At 41.1% G+C, this 24043-nt stretch overlaps 1 protein-coding gene across 1 annotated transcript in view; it reads right to left on the minus strand.

Moving 5' to 3' along the window:
- Window positions 1-18154, minus strand: part of bcar1 (BCAR1 scaffold protein, Cas family member) — a 228219-nt gene extending 210065 nt beyond the window's left edge. The window contains exon 1 of the mRNA XM_048605801.1: window positions 17635-18154. Coding sequence (XP_048461758.1) covers window positions 17635-17646 — 12 coding nt within the window. The 5' untranslated portion in view covers window positions 17647-18154. The remainder of the gene's footprint in view (window positions 1-17634) is intronic.
- Between the last annotated feature and the right edge of the window lie 5889 nt (window positions 18155-24043).

Below are 24043 nucleotides of genomic sequence, written 5' to 3' on the forward strand. Positions count from 1 at the left end.
CCTCGACCGTGTCTCCTGCATTTCCCGAAACTCATCCCTCACACCCCCTCCCTGCAATAACAACCAAAACAGAATCCCCCTCATCCTCACGTACCACCCCACCAACCTCTGCATCCAACGCATCATCCTCCGACACTTCCGCCATCTGCAATCTGACCCCACCACCAAAGACAAAGACATTTTTCCCTCCCCACCCTTATCTGCCTTCCGGAGGGACCACTCCCTCCGTGGCTCCCTTGTCCGCTCCACACTCCCCTCCAGCCCCACCACACCCCGCACTTTTCCCTGCAACCGCAGGAAGTGCTACACCTGCCCCCATACCTCCTCCCTCACCCCCATCCCAGGCCCCAAGAAGACTTTCCACATCAAGCAGATGTTCACCTGCACATCTGCTAATGTGGTATACTGTATCCGCTGTAGCCGTTGTGGCCTCCTCTACATTGGGGAAACCAAGCGGAGGCTTGGGGACTGCTTTGCAGAACACCTATGCTCGGTTCGTACTAAACAACTGCACCTCCCAGTCGCGAACCATTTCCACTCCCCCTCCCATTCCAGAGACGATATGGCCATCCTGGGCCTCCTGCAGTGCCACAACGATGCCACCCGAAGGTTGCAGGAACAGCAACTCATATTCCGCTTGGGAACCCTGCAGCCCAACGGTATCAATGTGGACTTCACAAGCTTCAAACTCTCCCCTCCTCCTACCGCATCCCAAAACCAGCCCAGCTCGTCCCTGCCTCCCTAACCTGTTCTTCCTCCCACCTTTCCCCTCCTCCCACCTCAAGCCCCACCCCCATCTCCTACCTACTAACCTCATCCCGCCCCCTTGACCTGTCTGTCCTCCTTGGACTGACCTATCCCCTCCCTAACTCCCCACCTACACTCCCCTTTACTGGCTCCATCCCCGCCTCTTTGACCTGTCTGTCTCCTCTCCACCTATCTTCTCCTCTATCCATCTTCTATCCACCTCCCCCTCTTTCCCTATTTATTTCAGAACCCCCTTCCCCTCCCCCATTTCTGAAGAAGGGTCTAGGCCCGAAACGTCAGCCTTCCTGCTCCTCTGATGCTGCTTGGCTTGCTGTGTTCATCCAGCCCTGCACCTTGTTATCGCAGTAAAACAGATTACCTGGTCATGACCAAATTGCTGATTATTATTGTGCTCAAACTGGCTTCTCTAGTTCCTTCATTTCAATACTTACTATATATCAAAAGTACAAAGCAGTTTGGATTGTCCCGAGGTGATGAATGGCTCTGTAAAAATGCAAATTTTCATTTCTTTACTATTACCTTGTGAAAATCAGAACCATTGCAGAAATATCCAAGATGCCTGAAAGATTACAGCCACAATAATGAACAAAACAGTACTGACAGCTTCCTTAGTACCATCAGAACTAAGGGATCTTAAATTCTGGCAGCGGTTTTCACTTGTGTAATATTGAGTTTATTTTTTTGATGTGAGCAATAAATCCAATAAAAATATATGCACCATACAATGGATTCATCTCTAAGTAGCCAATGATAAATGTCAAGTCATAAATGTCTGGGAGATTCTTAAATTATCAGTTTGTATAGCTGTGCTCTGTAGCTCCATCAACAACTTCTGCATTGTAAAATTAACACCCGTACGGGATCCTTACCTATAGCCCTATCATTCTTCTCAAGTACAAAGCAACGTTAGCCACCGATGAAAACTGGGAAGGATAGAAAATTAGGGGAGAGAGATGGGGGGTGGGGGGGAAAAAGAGAGAGACAGAGAGAAAAAAAGAGACAGAGAGACAGCGCAACACACAAACAAACAAACAAACGTGTTATATATTGCTGGGGATAAAGAGTGAGCAGGTTAAAGTTAACTGAGAAATTTATTGCATGTTCAGTTATAATTGGCTCCATAGCCTACTTCTCATGCTTAAAACATCAACTAAAAAATAAAACTTAGCAAAATACAACAACATTGGAGCATTCAAATAAATAGTAAACCTGCCACCACATCAATATATTGCAGCATTTGAAGAAACAAAAATTTACAAATTAGCACAGTCTTATTCGTAAATAACAATTAGTTCAATAAATTTTGGGAATGCCTACCCCTCCCCACAGATGATTGTGTTTTCACCTGTCTAGGCTCTGAACACTAGAAATCCTTCCTTAAACCAATCCAGCTCGTTCCTTCTTCACGATGCTTCTTAAAAGACCAGTTCTTCCACCAAGTTTTTACTTAACTGTCTTTATGTCTTCTTCGTTGGCTCATTCAGTTTTCATTTGTTTGACTCTATTCCTCTAAAGCATCTTGGGCTGTGTCACAGTGTTAAAGATACTTATACAAATGCAAATTGCTTTCACGTTTAAATAAGGGAAACCAGATGAACCTATGAAGGATATGTTGATATATTAAGATATTGTGGACCATAAACATTAGGGATACGGCTGTTGGGCCACATGGCTTGCTTGTATGCTGCAAGGTTCTACATGTTTCCATGAAAAGATTTTCCATTCAATTGACTTAACAGACAAATTGATGTAGTTAATATAAAAGTATGTCAATGTCTCTTCTAACACATGATACAGTGTGCAAAGGAACGCACCGTGGATAAGTGTTTGATCACTAATTTCCCCAGCAGTAATTTCCTGCATAAGAATTTGGCATTTTTTGCCTGTACGAAATTATGGAAAGGCACCCAAATTTACATGGTGCAGATTCAGACCATAGCTTTAACAGACTTGCTAAATATAATAACTGGCACCAAAGCATCCATGGAGTTAAAATAAAAAAGAAGGCACACATTGTGCTGTGGAGCTAGCCGCATTTCAAAAAAAGAAGCATTTTTGTACAGATTGTTGATGTTTTTGGAATCTGGCCCAGGTAACCCGAAGAACAAGGAATGCTTTCTCTCCTAACTTGCTTCATGTCATGGCTTCATTTGTTTCTGGGGTTAAGAGAAAAGGTTTTTCTCTATCGTTAGGTGTTTGATTGGTGATTCACTGCATGTTTACATTGAGCAGAAGGTGTCCCCCAAAGCATTACAGAGTGAGGCACTGGGTATTTTACATTCTGCCTCAGAGGGAGTCATTGTCACAAACTGATACCCTCCAACTGTTGCTAGCCATCCAGCTGGAACCATTTCAGTCTAAACGGAAAATATTGTGCAGTCATTCTGCAAAACAGGAGATAATAATATCCATACTACTGACTAGTTATGTACAAACACAAGTACAAGAACCATGTTCACCTCCTGTGCAACAAAAATACATTACAGTGTCTCCGATACAGTTCCATTTACTTCAGCCACTTACTTCTCCCCCCTCTCCCCATGCCATTCCACACAACACCCACTTGGCTTTATGCACAAATGCAATAAAGAAACATTTGCACACCAAAATAGATTGGTTTCAGCTTCAGTTCTTCGTGCGCAGCATTGTCATTACTGCTCCAAAGTTGGAGGTTTTGAGTTGTTGTTGGAAAAGAAATCTATGGGTGTCATCAATCCCAATAACTAACCCTCGAATGAACATTCTTCATACAGCGTCTGAGTTATGAAGTGCCAACAGGCTACTCAACAATAGCGGGCACTGCCACGGAGTCTAATCTCGTCAGCTGTAGCTCAGTGGTATCACTCACCTCAGAGCCTGTGGGTTCAAGCCTGTCTTCAGAAAACTGCAGCAGATAATCAAGACTGACACTCCAGTGCAGTCTTGAGGGAGTGCTGCATTGTCAGAGGTGCTGCCTTTAAGAGGCGGCATTAAACCAAGGCTCCACCTGTCCAATCATAAAGATAGCATTTATCAAAGTAAACCATGGAATTCCTGTCTAATGTTTAACCCTGAACCAGTACCATATCCTGCGTTCCCTTTAATTTTTTTGGAGTAGCGAGGACAGTGCAGGAACAGGAAGGACTGAAGGTGAAAACTATTTATTTTGGTGCACGACTGTTTCATTAGTGATCTTGGAGGTCCATGTAAGGCAATGAGTTCTGGAACAGATAGTTTGCATGTTCACATTTGCATGTTGATTGGAATGTGCAAAGTGGCTGCACAGCCATGCAGCTTACAGGCAACAGTGATCACAACAGATTATCTGGTCATTATCTTGTTGCTTGCAAGACCTTGCTGTGTGCAAGTTGCCTGGCACATTCTTGGTATTACAAAGTATACAGTTCAAAAAAGTCCTGAAGAAGGGTCCCAACCCAAAATATCAACTCTCCTGCTCTTGTGATGCTGCCTGACCCGCTGTATACTTCCAGCTCCACACTCTATTGACTTCAAAAAAGGACTCAGTTGGCTATAGAAGCACTTTTGCAGCATCCAGAGTTTGTTTTAAGGTGCTTTACAAATATAATATTTCTTTGTTCTCACCCAATATCCCCAGACACAAATTCCTTGGTGGTAGAGGTGGGTGAGAGATGGTGAACAAGAAATGTTTCTATTGTCTTTCCTTGCATGGGGGCACCCAGGATATTTGTAAAGTTTTTTTTGCCCATTCACCATACATTATGGTTACAAGGATGTATAAGGCAATAAGAGCACAGATCAAGTGACTCACAGTCTAACTGTATCCGATTCACCAGAAGGCTGTAATCTCACTCTCTCTCTCTACACCAATCTTCTCATCTTAATGACCTCCTCAATCCTGTCCCACTTGATGAGTGGGTGAATCAAATGACAAAGTTCCCAGACTTTGCCTATACACAGCTAACTAGGTGTGCTGCTAACTGTGTGCTTGTGGCATGTCTCAGCTCCCTTAGCTGGGATATAACAACGGAGTCTGAAAAGATCTCAGTGCTCACCATCAACCCTGTTCCTTTATCAGTCTGTCAAGGAGAAACACACCAGTCAAATGGGAAAAATGAGATTTCACACAGAAGTTGGTGGTACGATTGAGTGGGTGAATATCACTGGTAAACAACTGCACCTAAATTATCCTTCAATTCTTATTCTGTGATGCTTTAAAATGTAAAGTTTTGCATTTGAAAATGTATTTGCACACAATAACTTATTTTCATAGAAAGTCAATTATCGTACCACAGAAGTCAACTAACAAAGATCTTCCTAAATGCTCAGACCATTCACCGATTGAGGAACTAGTCAGTACAGATCAGATCAGATTAGATTCAATTCCTAGTCGGTGTTGATTTACCTTATTACAAACAAACAGAATAACAGGAGAGGCACTCAATTGGCCTTGCTACCCTGCTGTTCAAAGAGGCGAAAGGAAAATTCCTCCGTGATTTCTAATCTTCATCTCCACCCTATTGCGAGAATGTAACTGCAAGGCCTCCATTAATCATGGAAAGTCAATGGATAATAGCTATATGGAATAATCCCACTGTGCAAAGACAATCGAGAGATCCCTATGTCAGAAGGAACTAGGGACTAGCTCGTCAACAATGAATCAACATCATTGGAGAGGAGAGGTTTGAAGAAAACTGACAAGAAAATCGTAGATATCAGGCAATAAAGGGAGTAATATTTGGCTCCTAATGGATTTTTTGAACTGGGTTCTCTGCAGGCGCTGGGCCCACCTTCTCCAATAATCTCACATGAAATTATTGTTGAAATCAGCAGTTCTATCACAGTGAAACCATCTAAATATTTCAAGTGGTGATTTTGAAAGGAGGTCAATTTAACTTGAGTGTAATATGTAAACCCAAAGCTCCAACACTGATAACCGCATGCACTACAAGAAACTCAAAATATTACTGTGCCTTCCTTTAACTTGACTGGTCAGTGCCATCTATGCTTCATCCCATCCCTTCTCTTGAACTGCAGTTCATCATGTCCCTCCCCGATCCTTCCCAGAAGGTGCAGACTCTTAGAAAGACACATTCCCTTAGACACTCTCAGTTCTCCACTATGTTGATTAATTGGCCAGTCAATGTTGGAACTCCAGACAATAACATCAAAGCTAGTGATCCCAATCCTGAAAGCAAAACAAATAGGTGCACTGCTGACTGGTTAGCAAGAAAGGAAACAAATGGCAGGAAATTTGCTAACTTTCGGGATAGTTTTAAAAAAGAACATTACACACAATGGAAGAATAAAATCTGAAATAAAAACTCAACAGAGAAACTCAACAGGTCTGGCAGTATCAGTTCAGATAGAAACATCTCTCCGCAGATGCTGCCAGGCCTAAGGAGTTTCTCCAGCACTTTGTTTTTATTACATTACAGAGGAATATATTTCAGATTGTAACACACCAAGCAGTTGAGAGGACAGGGATGGGTGTTTTATAAGGTACACTTCCCACCTCACTCTGAATGGCAATAAGGCTCTCAGATGCTAGGAATGAATGTACAAAACCAAGATAAATACAAACAAGGTCTGACTGCATGGTCCAACAATTGATAAATTCTTAGATTGCAACTAAACAATTTGCCAGATCAACAGAATTGGACAGAAAGAAAGGCACATTCTTCCAAATTTGTCAAAATATCTCTCCTCAATAGTCAATGCCAGCTCACAAACTCTCTGATGAAGTTCTGAGGCTGGGTTTGCAGTTGTGGCCTCTGTTACAGTGTAGGTAGGTCTCTTTCCCACTCTGCTGTCCATCATGGAGTGGACTTTCAGCAATAGGGAGGAAGCAAAGAATGTTGATTCACTCAAATGCACGGTAGATACATTTCTCCCAGAAAATAATATTTTAGGATACAGAATCTGACGAGAGTCACAGGGCTCAAAACACTAACTCTAGTTTTCTCTCAATAGATGCTGCCAGACCTATGCTTCTCTAGCAGACTCTACTTTCATTTCAGATTTCCAGCATCCGCAGTTCTATACGTTTGTATAAATAATTTGAGACCGGACCTGAGAATAATATAACATTAATATAGCATACACATACAGTTGGATTAAAGCATTAATGCAGTGTATGCAAGATCAATATAGTATTGATTGAGAAGAATAGGTGACTTTAGGATTGTGGTTTCTGAAACCTTCCAACACTGGAGTTGTTCTTGATTCTGGGTCTATTGTAGACTAATTGGTAGATTAATTGCAATGATTAGTCTATAACATAATTAGTGTTATATCATTCAAGTAACAGAATGGTTCAATAAATCCTCACATTTAATGTTGTTTCATTTTAACATCAGTAGGTTAATGGGACCAATGTATCAGTGATTGTCATTTTACCACCATTTCCTGCACAACTTGACTCTCAAGAGTTTCATTTCCTGACTCAAATGTGCCACTTTTCTCATGGATTTACATTTACATTCAAGATCCAGATTCAGTCTGGAGCTGGGGCTCTGAAAGCTGGAAGCATGATGCCTTAGGGTGGTTGAGAAGTCTTTTATAACAGCTTTGCTTAATTCAGTTGGCTAGATGGTTCAGAAGTACTCCCACTAACAGCCTGGGTTCAATTCCCTCTGCAACTGCTGCAGGGTTCGGACCTGTCTCTATGTCCTGCCCCTGAGCTAGGAAGGCAATGACAAAGCACCAGGACCAAAACAAATGTCTCAGGTTGAAGCAGCAGAACTCGTTTTTGGCACTGCATCCATGCCACACATTAGTGACTGTTTGATATTTATAACCCCTGTTTTTTGGATTCCCTATACATGAGGATATTTCCTCTATGTCTACATAATTGAACCCCTTCATAATTTTAACAAACCATATCAGACAACACCTCAGTCCTCTCTTTCCAACAGAAAAGAACCCTGCTTCAGAACTGGATGGGCTTTGCTACTTTGTACATCAAGCTATTCATATAAGAAGTCTTCCAAATCAATCTAATGGGATAAATCTGTTAGCACCAGCAGCAATGAATTAGTTGCTTGCAGTAGATTTTCCTATTGTGTGTGATGAAGTGACTGGATGCATTTACAGCCTGTTTTCCCACTTTCTGCAAGTGTTCTGTTAAAATTTTAGTGAATAGAGCAAATGGAAGAGACAGCATCTCCTCCATGCAGTATGCAGCAGGCAAGTTGTAACTTAAGGGCTGCATCTTCCACAGGGGAATAAAGAACAGCTCTTTCAAGGTACTTTAATACAGAATACACATTAAACTTCATCTTCGGAAAACACTACATTTCTGTTCCTCAACGTGGTCTCCAATGCTTGCCATTGTTTGACAGGCTGCTTGTAGGCAGCAGGTAGCATGCTGATGCCCATCTACTTTTCACTAAAATAAAACGTCAATACATTCCCTGGCAAATTGCAGCACATACTTTCCGACATCAGTTTCAAAAGAAAAAAGCTCGTTACTAAAAAGAATTTCAAATTAAAACTGCTGGGTGCCCCTCCATATGGAATCTCTTAGAACTTTACATTGATTCTATTTTCTCTCCTTCCCTTAAATGTCAACTTCAGTTATTGTCTCTATCAAAAAGAAAAATCAGTTCAAATTATTTCATCAAGTAGGCAAATAACCACTGGAAAATTATTTGATCACTTCGTGACCTTTTCAAATTGGCAGCAGTTAATGTGAATGCAAGGAAAAGGTCAAGGATCAAAAAAGGTTATTTAGGACCCAGAAATCTAGCATTATTTCTCTCCATTCTCTTCCACAAGATACAGAAAAAAAAATGTCCTGTGACTGTACTATGCAAATCATTAATATGCTGTGCCCAAAAACAGTTCAACAATTTGGCAAAGCATTTCATTGTTTTAATCGAGAACTCCTTCCCATTTCATAAAACAGGAAGGGGGCAAAGAGGTCCAACAAACAATAACATTAATTATGTATATTTATACACTACAATGATGATTTGCATTTCTGGAATTTGGATTCTTAAGACAGAGACAGATAGATTTTGGTTTCAGTTCCGTGAAGCATAATTTTATTTGAAAAAGGTCAGAAAATAATTTAGACTTAAGTACATCATTGCCAAGAAGGCAATGATTCAGTTAAGTGTCTACCAGGATACCTGTTTATACTGCTGTATTACAATAGACAGAAAAAGAAACAGACAAGGGCCATTACTTTAATATTGACTTCAGTTCAGAAGAACAATTTTCACCCTAGCAGAAGGGTTTTAGTTCATGAAGTCTCTAAGCTGAGAAAATTTGTATAGAAATTTTCACGTTGTTAGAATTGCAAAGAGGTTTAGGCCATCAGAACAGTCTCATCAGCCAAACTGGAAAGATGTTAGCAAACCAAGAAGGAGAGTTAGAAAGAAATCAGTAAAGAAAGAAATTAAAGAATAGAGATGGAAGCAATATTTATCTGGGAGAGAATGAGTAATGGATTTTGCTGGGAAACAGGTTGAAACTTTGTTGATCTGTTTATATTAATACCATAATAAGCAGTCATTTACATAGATTTGTCATTTTCATTTGTGTAATAAATCCGAGTTCTTTCATTAAAGAACACTTACAGCGCCATTTGAACATGTTTCCATTATGAACAAGCAAAGCAACCAACTACAAAAACTAAACTTATGATCCATCAGGCTAGGTCTCACTCTAGGATTTAACTTGTCCAGTATTAACAACGGCTGGAATCATATCAATTGACAGCAATTGAAAGAAATGGAAAATACATCAATCTTTCTCCACAATTTATGTTAGTTCACATTATAACAGTTGATCTAAATATTAAATCTCAATGGTGATATCTTCTACTACATCATAAAATGCACTGTAAAATTCTGTCAAAGTGAGGTATTTGACCCATTGTTTTTAAAAGACAGGACAGAAACAGTTTCTGAATTAACCCCATCACAAATGTTTCACTTTCAAATGTAATTTCAATTCTCTTTGAAATATTACTATTCAGTATGTTTCTGTCACTCTCTCAAGCAGTCCTTTTTTTTTTACACAATTATGAACTCTCTGCATAAAAAATAATATTCATTTTGCAACCTCCCCTCTCACTCAGTATTTATTCTAGTTATCTCAGGTCTGACTCTCTAGTTATAGAGACTCTCTTGCCAGTGGAAAATGGTTTTGCTTTATTCATGCTATTAGAACTCCTGGTAATTTTGACCAAGGAAAATAATTCCAGGTTTTCCACACAGTCTGAAGATTCTCAACCCTCACACCATTCCAGTAAATCTGCTTTAAAGCTCCGATATCTTTCCTAAAGCATGGTGGCCAGAATCGGATATAGCATTCCCCAGGGGTCTAACCAGAAACTTAGAGGCTTTGTGTAACTCATTTGATGTTACACTTTTATACCCTATTCCTTTGTTCATAAAGCGACAGATCCAATGTACCTTTTTAAAGCACAGCTTTACCAATTTGTCCTGCCTCACATGGTAATAAGAATTCTCAAAGTTTGACTGCTTAGCAGTTTCTGATCTTTGTTACATTTTATGCAAAATGTAAACATGAAACGTTTGCTTGAATTATGAACTACTCGTTCAATTTACTCTGCCTTGGTTTTTATCTTGCAACACAGCAAATTAAAGCAGAGCCCATAAGTTTGTTTCTTCTTCAAATGAATAGTCTTCAGCCAGATGCGCAGCATTAGCCCTGAACGTTAACTAAATGCTATCTGCATCTGATATTAAAATGGAAAATTTGCCAGGCCCAGGTTAGAACGAGCTGTGTTGCTTGTATTGTTCTTTTAAGCTTTGGTGTAATTATGCCACACTCCAAGGACTGGGACCCTTTCAAGAAAAAACAAAGAAATCAATGTGCAGTCTGAGGGGAATGGTTGCTAAGTGAAGACAAAAGGATGAGTTAGTCAGAGACAGGCAGGAATATCAGTCTCTTCAATTGCATTGAATGAGATCATAGGAATATAGTTACAGGAGGAGGCCATTCAGATTCTAAATTCTTCAACTTTAAAGACAAATGTCTATCAATATGTGGGACACCACATTCAAATTCAGGGCAAGTGATAGAAATATAGGACAATCAGAAAAAACAGCATCACTTCGTTAACAGGTAAATCTAATCAGTTAACAATTAATCCACAGGTTTCATAGAACCATCACTCCAAAGGACTCAGTGGTTGGTATTTTTAGAATAGAAAGGCAAACCTATCCCTTGGTGTGAGCAACAACGTCACAGCATTTAGATAGACCTGGTGCATCAAAACCTTAACAGCTTGGCCCAAAAATGTGATCACCCTAGGTGGGGGGGTGGGGGCAGGCGGGCGGATCTTCAACACAATGGGCTGTCGATAATTAATTCAAAACAGTGTCTTTCTAAAGCAAAATGCCATCTTTGCGAAGCAGGCAAACAGAGTTAGGGGTGCAACAGGTAATAAATGATACAATTTTTGGAAAGGGTCTCAAGGTAGCTTTTCCATTGCGCCCAGAAATTATAAATTTTACATTAGTGCAGACAACTGTAATTATAAAAAAGGGCAGAAGCAAAAGACTCTGGATGCTAGGAATTTGAAATTTTAAAAAGCAGAAAGTACAAGAAACATTTGGCAGTTCAGGAGTGATCTCAAGAGAGAGGATGATGACCTTCCTTCAGAACTGGAAAATGTCGGTGATTTAGGGTAATATTAAGACAAGGAGCTGATAAGAGCTCAAATTGCTGAAAGCAATCGCCTAACACAGAAATTGTTGGCGTTGTTTTATCTATGTGGAATCAGAGCACAGTATGTGATACAAACCAATTAATGACTCATAAGTAATTGTAAACTGCAGCAGGTTTCAATTGCTAAATAAATATATGGAGTGCTGGCTTCTATTTTCTCAAGCTGCAAAAGCATGCAACTTATTCTTTGTAACTCATTAGAGAAAAATAATGAAAACATTTAACAGTTATCCCTGTAAAGAAAAATAAACATATCAAATATATTCACCAATGAATAATATCCATCCAAGACAAGATCTCAGTTTAGGGCTAGAGGTTTAATAAATCACTAAATGCCATAAAGGGGTATCAAGTAATATGTGAAGGATCAAGCTGTTCATCAATAACTAATAACAGATCATAAACCATTCACAGTCAGTCTGATTCTTCTGTCCCAGAACTATCATCTGCCAACAGGCATTCAAAGGGTCTTGCACCAGACAGAAGTCAAGGCATTGTCATGATTAAAGGAAATCAGCAAAGAGACTGAATTTGAAATAGCACAGCTGTCAGTAGCACTTTGACACTGGCATTTTGTTCATATTTCTAATTGGGGATTTAACTGAAGAATATTTATTTCTTGGGTGATTGAAAATCATTTGAAGCCACAGCTCTAACATTTAGCCTGTAATGAAAACAAAAAGAAAATCTACCTGCATTTCCTACAAATGGCTTAATGGGCATCGGTTGGTTTTCTAACAGACCACACCGGAGTTCTGCGGCAAAACAGCATTGATTTGATTCCAAATAGGTTTCATGCAGACATCTGATTTCTCCAATGCAAAACACATTCTTTGAACACAGATAACCAACTTCAAAGGTGATTTTACCCTATTCTGCTTACGTATAAAAGACCTCAGTAAGAGAATAAACCAATGCCTGATCTTCCTATCCAATGTGCACTGTAACAGAATCACAATAAGACACGAAGGAACCCAAGCAGCAGCGTGAGCTGATGATGTGTTTCTGTAACAGGTCAGGCAATATGTACAGGGACAACATTGGAGAGATGGGATCAGACAGTTAGCCAGGTCTAATAAAGGAAAGAGACAGCAAACCAGTATTTTGAATTGTGATGTCCGCATGCACCTAAACCAGAAGGCCACAGTCATTCAGCAGCTAATTAAGTACAAAAGATTGGATCTGTGTGTGAACAAAAATGATGGCTACTTTTGGCAAAGCTGGATGTTTTGACGTGTACTGTGTTTTCTCTCACCTGTATCACAGCATCAGTTTTTACATTACGTTTCATGCTGTTACTTATCACCATAGATTTTCCTTTCAAGGAGTTCTGTAACCACAACAAAACACAAACAATAGTTGGGCGGATCAAAAAACATAATCTGGCCTTTGCAAGTCTGTATGCTGTGACTAAATAATTCTGTCACATTGAGATACAGAAACTTTATTGCTGCTGACAATTTGAAAAAAAGTTTTTCCAAATTATTTTCATCCAACATTGAGTTAAACTTGAACAGCCATTAGTAGAAAACAGCAGCTTCTGTATAAACACTACAGAGATATTACCTGCATTATCTTAAACAGCTAAGCAGGTGAGCTGATCATTTATTTCATTACTATTTATGCAATTTCACTGTGCTCAAACTGGGGACTGTCTCATTTCCTGGATGAAAAATGTGACAACACTGCAAAGGTACTTCACTGGCTGTAGACCATTTTGGGATGTGTTAACTGGGAAAAGCACTACTGAAATGCAGTTGCACTGCTCGGTGAGTATTCTTACCGACGGGTGTTGGGAATGAGAGTCAATAGCTTACTTTACCATAACAAGCATCACAGCCACAGTACCATCTTTTTCTCCTCATTATAAGTCTCTTCCACATGTTTACTTGCACATGAGGAAAACTATCAAAACATACCATGTTTAACCTGCAAATAACTGAGTGACCAGTCCAGTTCAGTACTGAGGGAACGTTGCATTGTTGGAGATGCCAGTTTCTGATGATATGTTAAATCAAAGGTCCCTCCTGCTAACTTGGCTGCATGTAAAATATCCCAATGCACTATTCAAAAAAGAGCAGAAGTGCTTGCCCAGAGACCTAGTCAATGTTTATCCCACTAGTAAAATAAAAATCAGATTCACTGGTCATTACAGCACTGCCGTTTATGAGAGGTTGCAAATTAACTGTTACTTTTCCCACAAAACAACAGTGGCTACATGTCAGAAGTACTTAATTAGTTGACATATTGTGATATTCAGATAATGACAAAATAATTCTGCAAATACAAGGCATTTATCTTACTCACAACATCCTTTCACATCCACTTTGAAGATATTGAGTCAAAGCAGGAACGCTGGCTGGTTGATGCCTATTACCTGAGGGTGCCATCGATCAGAAAGTGTATTGCACTAGCCGTTATAAATGCTATGGCTTCAAGAGCAGGTCAGAGGCTAGGGATCCTGCAGTGGGGAACTCACCTTCTGACTCCTCAAAGCCTACCCACTATCTGCAAGGCATAAATCAGGAATGTGATGCCATACGCTCCACTTGCCTGAATAAATGCATTCCAACAGCACTCAAGATGATCAACATCCAGGACAAAGCAGCCCACTTGACTGGCACCCCATCTAACATTCAACACTCATTAGCCCACCAACCATGCACATTTGTAGCAGTATGTGCCATCTACAAGATACACTGGTAACTCATCAAGCCTCCTTCCGAACTCATAGCCTCCAACACCTTGAAGCACCCAGGGTAGGTAATCCATCACCGCCTGTAAACTTGTCACCATGTCTTACAGCATCCTGGCCTACTACTGTATTGCCATTCCTTCACTGTTGGGTCAAAATCCTGAAGATCCCTCCCTAACAGCACTGTGGGTGTGCCTACACCCCTAGGACTGCTGCATTTCAAGAAAGAACCTGACTACTGCCTTCTCAAGGGCAATTAAGAATAGGCAACAAATGGTAGCCTAACCAGTGCTCTCACATTCTGTGAATAAATTGAAAAAGATTACTGCTGCATGTCTGAGGTCAGCTAATGAAGTACATGGATCAACTCGAAATCAAGGAATCTAGAGGAGGTCCCTCCTGTTCTGTATGACTTCGTTTCACATTGCAGTGCCCTCACCAACTTAGTCATTGTGGACCTCCTATATTACACATTTTTGCATTTTTAATTTAACATTTGCATATAGTATTAGACAGTTTTAAAAACTGAACATTATTCTTCCTGTCATTGTCTTCTTGAGAAAAGAGCAGGGAACACACAAAAGTTCAGAGTCTAAAGTTAGCTTGTGCATAGGATTGCATCACAACACACAGTCCAAAAGATAACCTCGCTGCAGACTAGAACATTACAGTGACAATCCAATTGTCTCCCGATATTCTGGCTTTCACATGCCAGTTAACACCCATTCCAGAATTTTACAGCACTGAGGGCCATTCAGGCCAGTACGGAATTTTAGTACAGCTATCCAATTAGACCTGCTCCTTTTCCAAAGCACAGCAAATATTTCCTCTTCAAATACTCTAATCCCCTTCTGGAAATTAGTGAATCTGCTTCCACCTTCATGCACCGAAGTCAGATCATAACAACTTACTGTCTAAAAGAATTCTCATCTCCTACACTGCTTTTTTTCCCCAAGTCACTCAATACATTATCAGGTTTCCTGTGGTAATGCAAAGGGAAATCTTTCCTAATTCACCGATATCACAACGGCTGAACAGCCATTTTTAAATTCATTCATGGGATGCGGACATCTCAGACTGGACTAGCATTTATTTCCAATCCCTAACTGCCTTGCTAGGGCCATTTCAAAGGACAGTTAAGACTAACACACTGCTGTGGCTCTGGAGTCACATGTAGGCCAGACCATGTAGGGGGCGATAAATTCCCTTCTCCAAAGGACATTAGTAAACCAGATGGGTTTTACAACATTGGCTTCATGGTCATCATTAGGCTAGCTTTCAATTTCAGATTTTTTTAAATTGAATTCGAATTTTACTATCTGCCATGGTGGCATTCAAATCCATGTCCTCTGAACTTCAACCTGCAGTTCTGGATTACTAGTCCAGTAACATTACCAATACACACAACCCTCCCAGTAAATAAAGTTTATGAAGCAGTTTATCTAATATTGGAACATACAGACTGACTATCTGAACTGAATAATTCCCATTCAAACTGCTGATTTTGTACAAACTAAAGCCTTACACGATTACTTACAACTGTGTTTTGTTCAATTTCCCCAAAAGTATTTGTTTCTGTTGATGAACTTTATTTATTTTTCATAAAAGTAGAGACTTCGCAAAATTCTAGAGAGTTCCAATGGTGGTCCCTGTCGCCAATCTATACTCTGAGTCGATGAAACAACTCACATTGGTACACAACAATTTGCCAGCACTGCATTTACATTCATTCAAGCAAACGGTATAGTTTTCACAGCACAGATGCTGAGTCATTACTCAGAGACAACAAACACCGTCAGCAAAACTTACGTTTTAACTCAAATCAGCACTCAGTTTATTGAATTTCATTTGATTTCAGTTCCAGTGAGATGCACTGATCTAAAAACCAACAAGTGAAACAGAAGGAATCAGATTCTGTTCCTTTGGTACTGTATAATTACTGCAAGCACCCCATCTAGGTACTGCTATAACTCTGTTACTTGATGCATATTGGCAGTGCACGCCGATCATGCTGTTCCACGTTAAACTCAGTTCAGCCAAGATCTCAAACATTAGTAAAAATGTCCGATTTGGCCCTTGTACCAACACAGCCTGAAAACAATAAAGTGAAACCATCCAAATGGTCATTTTGAACTTTTGTACAGTAATTATAATTTGGGCTCATATCATATGCTGCAATTCCAGTTGCTACATGCACATTCCAAGCTTTGCACCCAAGTTTTAGTCTATTCAGCAACAGGAAATTTTGTACCATGCCAAGATGAGTTTCTTTTGACTTGGGCAGCTATATTTTAAGCTGTTGAACTGTAGGTAACCGTCTGCCAACACTGAGACGGACAGGGACAGCAGGCACATGGAACAGTACAACCTGAAAGTGCCCCTTCAAGTCATTTATTATCCTGACCTTGGAAATAACTCCCTGTTTCTTCAACATTGCCCAATAAAACAAGCTGAAATTCTCCAGTTAACAGTATCACGAGTCCATCTTTACTACAGGACTGCAGTAATTCTCAAAAGGCAACTTATCACCACCTTCTCAATGGCAACAAGATCCCAAAATACACTATTCGTAACCAGGGCTCCAGTAGCTGACCTTCAGACCAGTGAATGGGGCCGATGTACAGGGTGTACAGCCTTGATGTTATTGAATGATGATAAATCTCTGTTAGGCTTATCCCATGTTCCCAGATTTGCTTATTTTCTCTTGCTCTGTTGCTGTGTTCTAATAAAACAGGCTATGTCCAAAGAAAGAGAGGGGCAGATGGATACTGGGAACATGTCAACATAGAAATGATGAACTATGTTCAAGGGAAAAGTTTCTGGTAAAATTTGTTCTTTTCTGCTTTGGGGGTCGGAGGGTGGCGTTGACAGTCAAAGAGGAGAAAAACTGAAGGGATCAGGTGGTAATACTCACGTATGAAGTTTCACACCCACACTCAGAACATCAATAAATAATTTGTATTTCTTGTGTAGTGCGTTTGCAAACAAACGAACAAGATTTAACCAATTCCTCCAATTCAGAAAAAAAATGTTTTGCCAGTAAACGCTGCATTTAATAGCCTGAAAGATAGTATTTACCACACAGACCAATCTAAATCTGGATTCTTTTACAGTTGCAAATACTCTGCAGGGTAAAGTGCACACGAAAATAAATGCCCACTCTCCCCTATCCCACCTCCTCCTCCTTTATAAAAAAGGAGCCTAGTAAGCACTGGTCCGGGGCTTGGGACCGATCTAGCAGGAGAGGGAATGGTCGTGCACAGAGCTCCAGGTAGCAGGCTGGGGCCCCGGCCTCCACACTCCCACAAGCGGCCACAGTAAAGTATAGGCTTGGTGCCCATTCAAACTGAACCAGCTCCCACTAACATCGCCACACAGCGCTACACCATCACCCACCCGAGCTTTACAAACAGCGGCAGCCAATTCGGAGGGAGCTGATGGCCAGCGAGGCTGCATTTCACTGCAGGCACGGGAAGGAGACTTTGTGAATGTGAAGAGCTACTCACAGGCACAGACATCTCCTGCTCTTCCTCCGCTCCGCACCGGGCGATCTGAAAGGGATGTTGTGCTGATCAGTTTCCTCCCGGCGTTGGGAAGGCGGGTGGGAATAACTGCCTGGTTTTCCGGAAAGCGATCAGGTGGATCCCATATTCTCCATCCGTCACCCAGGATCGTCAGCCCCCTTAAGTTGCAGGTTCCGTTTGCTTGTAGCTCTGTAATCGTCAACTCAGTGACAGCCTCTAGCAGGGAACTGCACCCCTGGTGAATTTCCACTTGCTTTCCCACACACTTCCCCCCCCCCGCCCCTCAAACCCTGCCTCCTGTCAGTCTGTGTCTCTCTCTGGCTTTTCCCCAACCCTGGGCTCCTGCACATTAACTTCCACACTGTCTCGAACTGACTCCTTGTTGTAACGTCCAGACCCACCACCTCTTCTTTCTTTCTTTCTCTTTCTCTCTCCTCTTTCCCTTCCTCCCGTCAATCGCCTGCAATGACGAAATCGGCAACTTCACCTTAAAGGCAACGCCAACCATGCAGAGCGCAGGCGCTGGGAAACCGACTCAATCCAGTGGGTAAAGAGTTTCCATTAAAGGGACCCTACCCCTACTTTCTCCAAGGGGCTCCGGAATGGCCTGGCCTAAAAGGACAGTGACAGCATCTGGGACTCTTGTCAGTTTGGTTCGATCAGCTGTTTGCAAAAGTCCGCACACAAAACGGAAAGCCTCCGTTCACTGGAGTGCACCTCCCCATGAGCTCAGTGCAAACAGTTACACGTTGGCAACAGAGAGTCGCTGAGCCTGCCTACACAGGGGTTTATTGCCGGAGCTCAATCTTCTTCATTAAACTTGACATGAAGCAGTGCAGGACAGAGCAGTGCGGAGCTACACAACGTCCTGTGCAGCCTGGACCACCCTGTTCACAGGAGCGCCATGGTTTTTGAGGTTATCTTGAAAGAATCTCAGAACCAAGTGCTGGATCTACCACTTTACATTCTATTAATAACATGGGATTAACAGTGTCCTGGAATTCGACACAGTTTCCTGGCTCAAACATTTCATTGCCTTGTCCGCTACAGAGCTGATTCTCTCAACTTCAGTTTGTCATTGAAACTAAATGTGGTTCTATCCTCATTTACTTTCCCCCACTCTCCACACTACCACCAAAGGTTTATAGCCAATGATTTATGCATTCTTTTTAAGATGTTTACCTCAAAGATATAAACGCCTATGAATTTCAGTAGGTAATAGGATGGAAATAAAGACAGAAAATAGAAAGTGTTATTCCAAGTTGATTAATTACTATTTTACAGAAGTTAATGCTTGTTCATTAACAGAATTCAGAAGTTTTGATAGCACGTGACTTAAACAGAAACTTGCATGTGTTTGTGTTCACACGTATTTGCTGCCCTGTGTACATTCGGACATTGGGTGGTGGAGGAAAGATTCTGTTGGAGGAGCCTTGGTGAGTTACTGGTAGATCGTACACACTGTTGTCGTTGTGCAGGGAAGGTGAAGGGAGTGAATGCCGTAAACTGGTGAATGGGGTGTCAATGAAGCAGACTGCTTTGGCCTGGATGGTGTGAAGCTTCTTGAGTGTTGCTGAAGCTACACACCAACCAGGCAAGTGGAGAGGATTCCATTACACTCTTGACTTGAGCCTTGTGAATAGTGCATTGGTAGCGAGTAATTTACTGAAGAAAACATAATATCTAACCTCCTCCTGTAGTCACAATATTTAATCTGGCAGTGCAGTTCAATTTCTGGTCAATGATAACCCCAAGGATGTTGATTCAGCAATGGTAATGCCACTGAATATCAAGGAGCAAGATTCTCTCTTCGTGGAAATGCTCATTGCCTTGCACTTAGTTGGTGCAAATTTTCCTTGCCACATATTAGTCCTATACAGTATGCTGTCCAAATCTTGCTATACATGGACACAGGCTGCTTCAATATCTGAGGAGTTGTAAATGGTCCTGAACATTGTGCAATCACCAGCGAACAACCCAATTGCTAACATAATGATGCAGGGAAGGTCATTGATGAAGCAGCTAAAAATGGTTGGGTCTAGGACACTACTCTAAGGAACTCCTGCAGATTCTTTCTAGAGCTGAGATGCTCATTTGGACATCCAGTGCAGACATGATTGGCCAAATGACTGTGTGTGTGTGTGTGTGTGTGTTCACTCCTATCGGTTTCTCATTCCTGGATGTCTTCTTGCTTAATTATTTTTAACTGCCTGTATTTGGCTCAGTTTCGCTGTTGGTACATCCCACAAAGCTTTTCTACTGTCCACTTCTCGCCTGCTAAAGTTCCTAATTTCTCACCAGTTCACCAAAATCCCTATTGGTTTCTGACTCTTCTACTCATTTTCTTGTTTGCTGGCTAGTGTCTTTTACTGCTCTTCTAAGCTCTTGACAACACACAAAGTACTTCTAAAATATAGTCATTGTTGCAATACAGGAAATACTGAAGCCGATTTTCAGACAGCAAGGAACCACAATCAGCAATAAAATCAATGAATTTGAGAAACCACACGTTAATTAGTCCAATACGTAAAAGTTGTCAACACTTTATTAAACTGCATGTTATATGGGAAATGCCATATAACTTTGACAGGAACAAACAGCTATGAATCCGCAGTTCTCTAACCCCTCCAATCTATTTTCCTTGCCTCTTGTCTAGGTTTCTTTATAGACTAATCAATAAAGATTGATTGATCAAAAATATGAAGATTCAATAACTCAAATATTGTTGTGTCATGTAACTACTCAGATGGTAGAAGGCAAAATAGGTAGACTGCGGTCTTCACCATCAAATGATTCCTTTGTTCCTTAAAGAGATGGGAAATAGGGACAGATAAAAGGGAAATGGAAATAAATGATTAGATCAGTGTAAGCTTAAGAATAAGAAGCTTTTACAGATAAGGATCAAAACAAACCATTAAAGACACATGGTCTAACTCTTCCTGGCACATCTATGTGATAAATATTCATCCTGAGATCACTTGGCATCAATATCACTTGTAAATTAATATATTTGACTCTACCCTGGTGGAGCTTAGGTGACGTCATGCTGCACAACAGTGTTTTGATCATGTAGCCTATAATTACATTTGCACCTATATATCAATTTTTTCTAGCCGCTGTACTCATAGGTAATAAACCACATCAGTGGAATCAATGAGAATATGGAATGAAATGGTACTGCAATTTTCTGGTTTTACTGCAACAAAAGGTTTCCTGTATTCCAGGCACTTCCTGGCGAGTGATGTGGTCTTCTGAACTCAATATTTTTGCCCTTGTCCTCTCATTTGGTCACATGGCTGGGATGATGGTGGCACGGTAGCTCAGTGGTTAGTACTGCTGCTTCACAGCACGAGAGACCCAGGATTGATTCCAACTCGGGCAACTGTCTGTGTGGAGTTTACACATTCCCAATGTCTGTGTGGGTTTCCTCCAGGTGCTCCGGTTTCCCCCCACAGTCCAAAGATGTGCAGGCTAGGTGGATTGGCCATGCTAAATTGCCCTGTGATGTGCAAGCCAAGTGGGTTAGACATGGGAAATGCAGGTTTATCAGGATCGGGTAGGGATGGTGGATATGGGTGGGGTGCTTTTCGGAGGGTTGGTGTGGACTCGATGGGCCAAATGGCCTGCTTCCACACTATAGGGATTCTATGATGGTTTTGTATTGTATCTTGCTGCGACAAACCTTGCAAATTTTTACACTTACTACATGCAGTGAAATTTGTTTCTCAGGCAATGCAATTTCCATAAAACGTGAAATAAGAAATCATTTGTCCTGTGCTCCATTGTCTTTAAAGGGCAGACATTTGTTAATGATATAGCTCCATTTGTGGCAGATGCCTTAATCACTAACAACAAGGTTAAAAATCTAACCATTAACACTCGTAACAATTACAAGGGGAACATATAAAAAGCTTGCACACAAGTTTTAATGATTGAAAACATGTTGCAAAGTGCTGAAGCACTTCTAGAGTCTTTAGTCCAACATCAGAAGCTTGTGTGTTTAAATCTTGAAACACAATCTGCTCCATTACTTTATTAAGTGTATAGAACATTCCACGTTTAATTCTCCTCACACTGATTTCACAGAACTCTCTTCAAGTATTAAGCTAGGACATGTCATAAGTGTGCAGTGACTTTCTGTGCCAAGCACTCAAGCCTCGCTGTGACATTGTAACTGTTCTGAAACAGTTTGGAAACCAACTTCAACAATGGCCAATAAATAAGCAAAGATCATGCAGCTCCAGGTGAAACTGTGATCGCCCATCCACCATCCATTGGAAGAATGCTTGCATTACACTGAATAGGTCCTTATAAGGCTTTATATAATAATGTAGTGTACCAAATATGCCAGATATTTCAGTAAAGGCAAAGTTCCCATAACCTTACTAGCCCATAGGGCTGCTGTCTTGTTAAACAAAGATAACTGGTGATGGTTTAACCTAAGGGTCAGGCAAGAGAAGAGGTGGAGAAGAAGAGTGCTCCATGAAAACCTCAGTCAGTGCAGGAATTGAACCCACACTGTTTGATTTTCCAGGGCATTAACTAAAAAAAAGCTAATGGCTAGTATAACAAGGAATGATTATAAGGTTACAATGTAGTTAGCTGGTATAAAAATTGCATGAGGGTCTTGGCATTTGTGTCAGAGTGAAGCATGTACTTGATGGGCATTTAATGTTGAACAATGACGATCTTTAGTGAGCACCTTCTTTATTCCAATCATATTACTGCAAATATGGAGAAAAAAAAGGTTTGCCCATTTCTGAAGAAGGGTCCCGACCCGAAACGTCAACTATCCTGCTCCTCTGATGCTGGCTGGCCTGCTGTGTTCTTCCAGCTCCACACTGTGTTATCTCTTGCTTCAAAATAGTGCCATGGAGTATCTTACATCCACCTAAGAGGGCAAATGGGATCTTAGGGTCTAACGTCTCATCCAAATGATGGCATCGCTGACACAATAGCACTGCTTCAGGAAAGAACCAAAGCATCAGCCTAGATTTTCCTGTGGGCCCTGAACACACAACATACTGACTGAGAGATGAGAGTTCTGTCATTGAACTGACAGATATCATGTCCAAGTTAAACAAACCATTTCATCACATGTACTTACCCTTTGACTATATAGGTGACGTTTTAAAGTTGATAATTATGAAAGTTTCTTACTTATTAATTTATTGCATTGCTATACAGAGGACACATTATAAAGACCAGCAGCACATGATGTACGTCCTACTTTGAGGGGTGATAGATATAGGACAGATGTCAGAGGTAGGCTCTTTACTCAGAGAGTAGGAAGGGCGTGGAATGCCCTGCCTGCAAAAGTAGTAGACTTGCCAACTTTAAGGGCATTTAAATGGTCATTGGATAAACATATGGATGATAATGGAATAGTTTAGGTTAGATGGGTTTCAGATTGGTTTCACAGGTCGGCGCAACATCGAGGGCCGAAGGGCCTGTACTGCGCTGTAATGTTCTATGTTCTATTGGTCTAGGCTACAAATGATTAGTAACAAAAGCATTGGTAGTGTCCCTACCTCTGATCCAGGCAGCCTGGGTTCAAGTCCCACATGTTCTAGAGGTGTGTCATAACATCCCTGAATAGGTTGATTCGAGAATATCTAAGAGTGATCTTTGGCCTGCAAATCCAATGTAATTCATTTCCCAGAAATATTCTGCTAATACATGAGAAAAGGAATTGTGTGATCTATTGTTACGGCTTCTTCATCTCAGACAGACCCTTGGGATTGAGGATGACTTGCTTCCACACTGTTTTAATGGATGCAGAGATAGCTGATGAACCCAGTGTGCTAGCTGCAACTTCAGGAGGTGCTGGTAGGATCAGTAGATGAGATGCTTGAGTGTGGGTTATGTGCTCCCTTCAGTCTGTTGTCTTGCCTTTGCACCATTACTGATGACGTTTCTCATTGTTTGCTACTACCCGGCATTGAATGTCCTCTATTTTGGTCAATTACCAGGTGGGGAATCCCATGAATCAGCAAGGATGTTTGACTTCTTCAGCGATGCCCTAAAACATTCCTGTTGACCTCCTGCGAGCCTCCTGCAATGGCTGAGCTCTGTATAGTGTAGTTGTTTTGGGGTATGGTGTCAGACATACCAATGACATGTCCCACCCAGTGGAGCTGGTTTTGACTGATTTGCACCTCAATGCCAGACATGTTGGTTTGAGGAGGATGCTGTTGTTGGATGACCTTTCTTCCATCTAGATTTGGAGGATCTTATGAGGGCACTCCTGCTGGCATTTCCCCAGTGTCACATCTGTGCGGCTCAGTCTCTCCTAACTGACTAATGCTGACATCTGAGGGATCAATCAAGAGAACCTTCATGGTGCCTCCTCTAAGACAATGATATATTTCCTTGGTTATGGAGCTGGGAA

Source organism: Rhincodon typus, chromosome 15 (assembly GCF_021869965.1).
Source record: "Rhincodon typus isolate 14 chromosome 15, sRhiTyp1.1, whole genome shotgun sequence".
NCBI lineage: Eukaryota > Metazoa > Chordata > Chondrichthyes > Orectolobiformes > Rhincodontidae > Rhincodon > Rhincodon typus.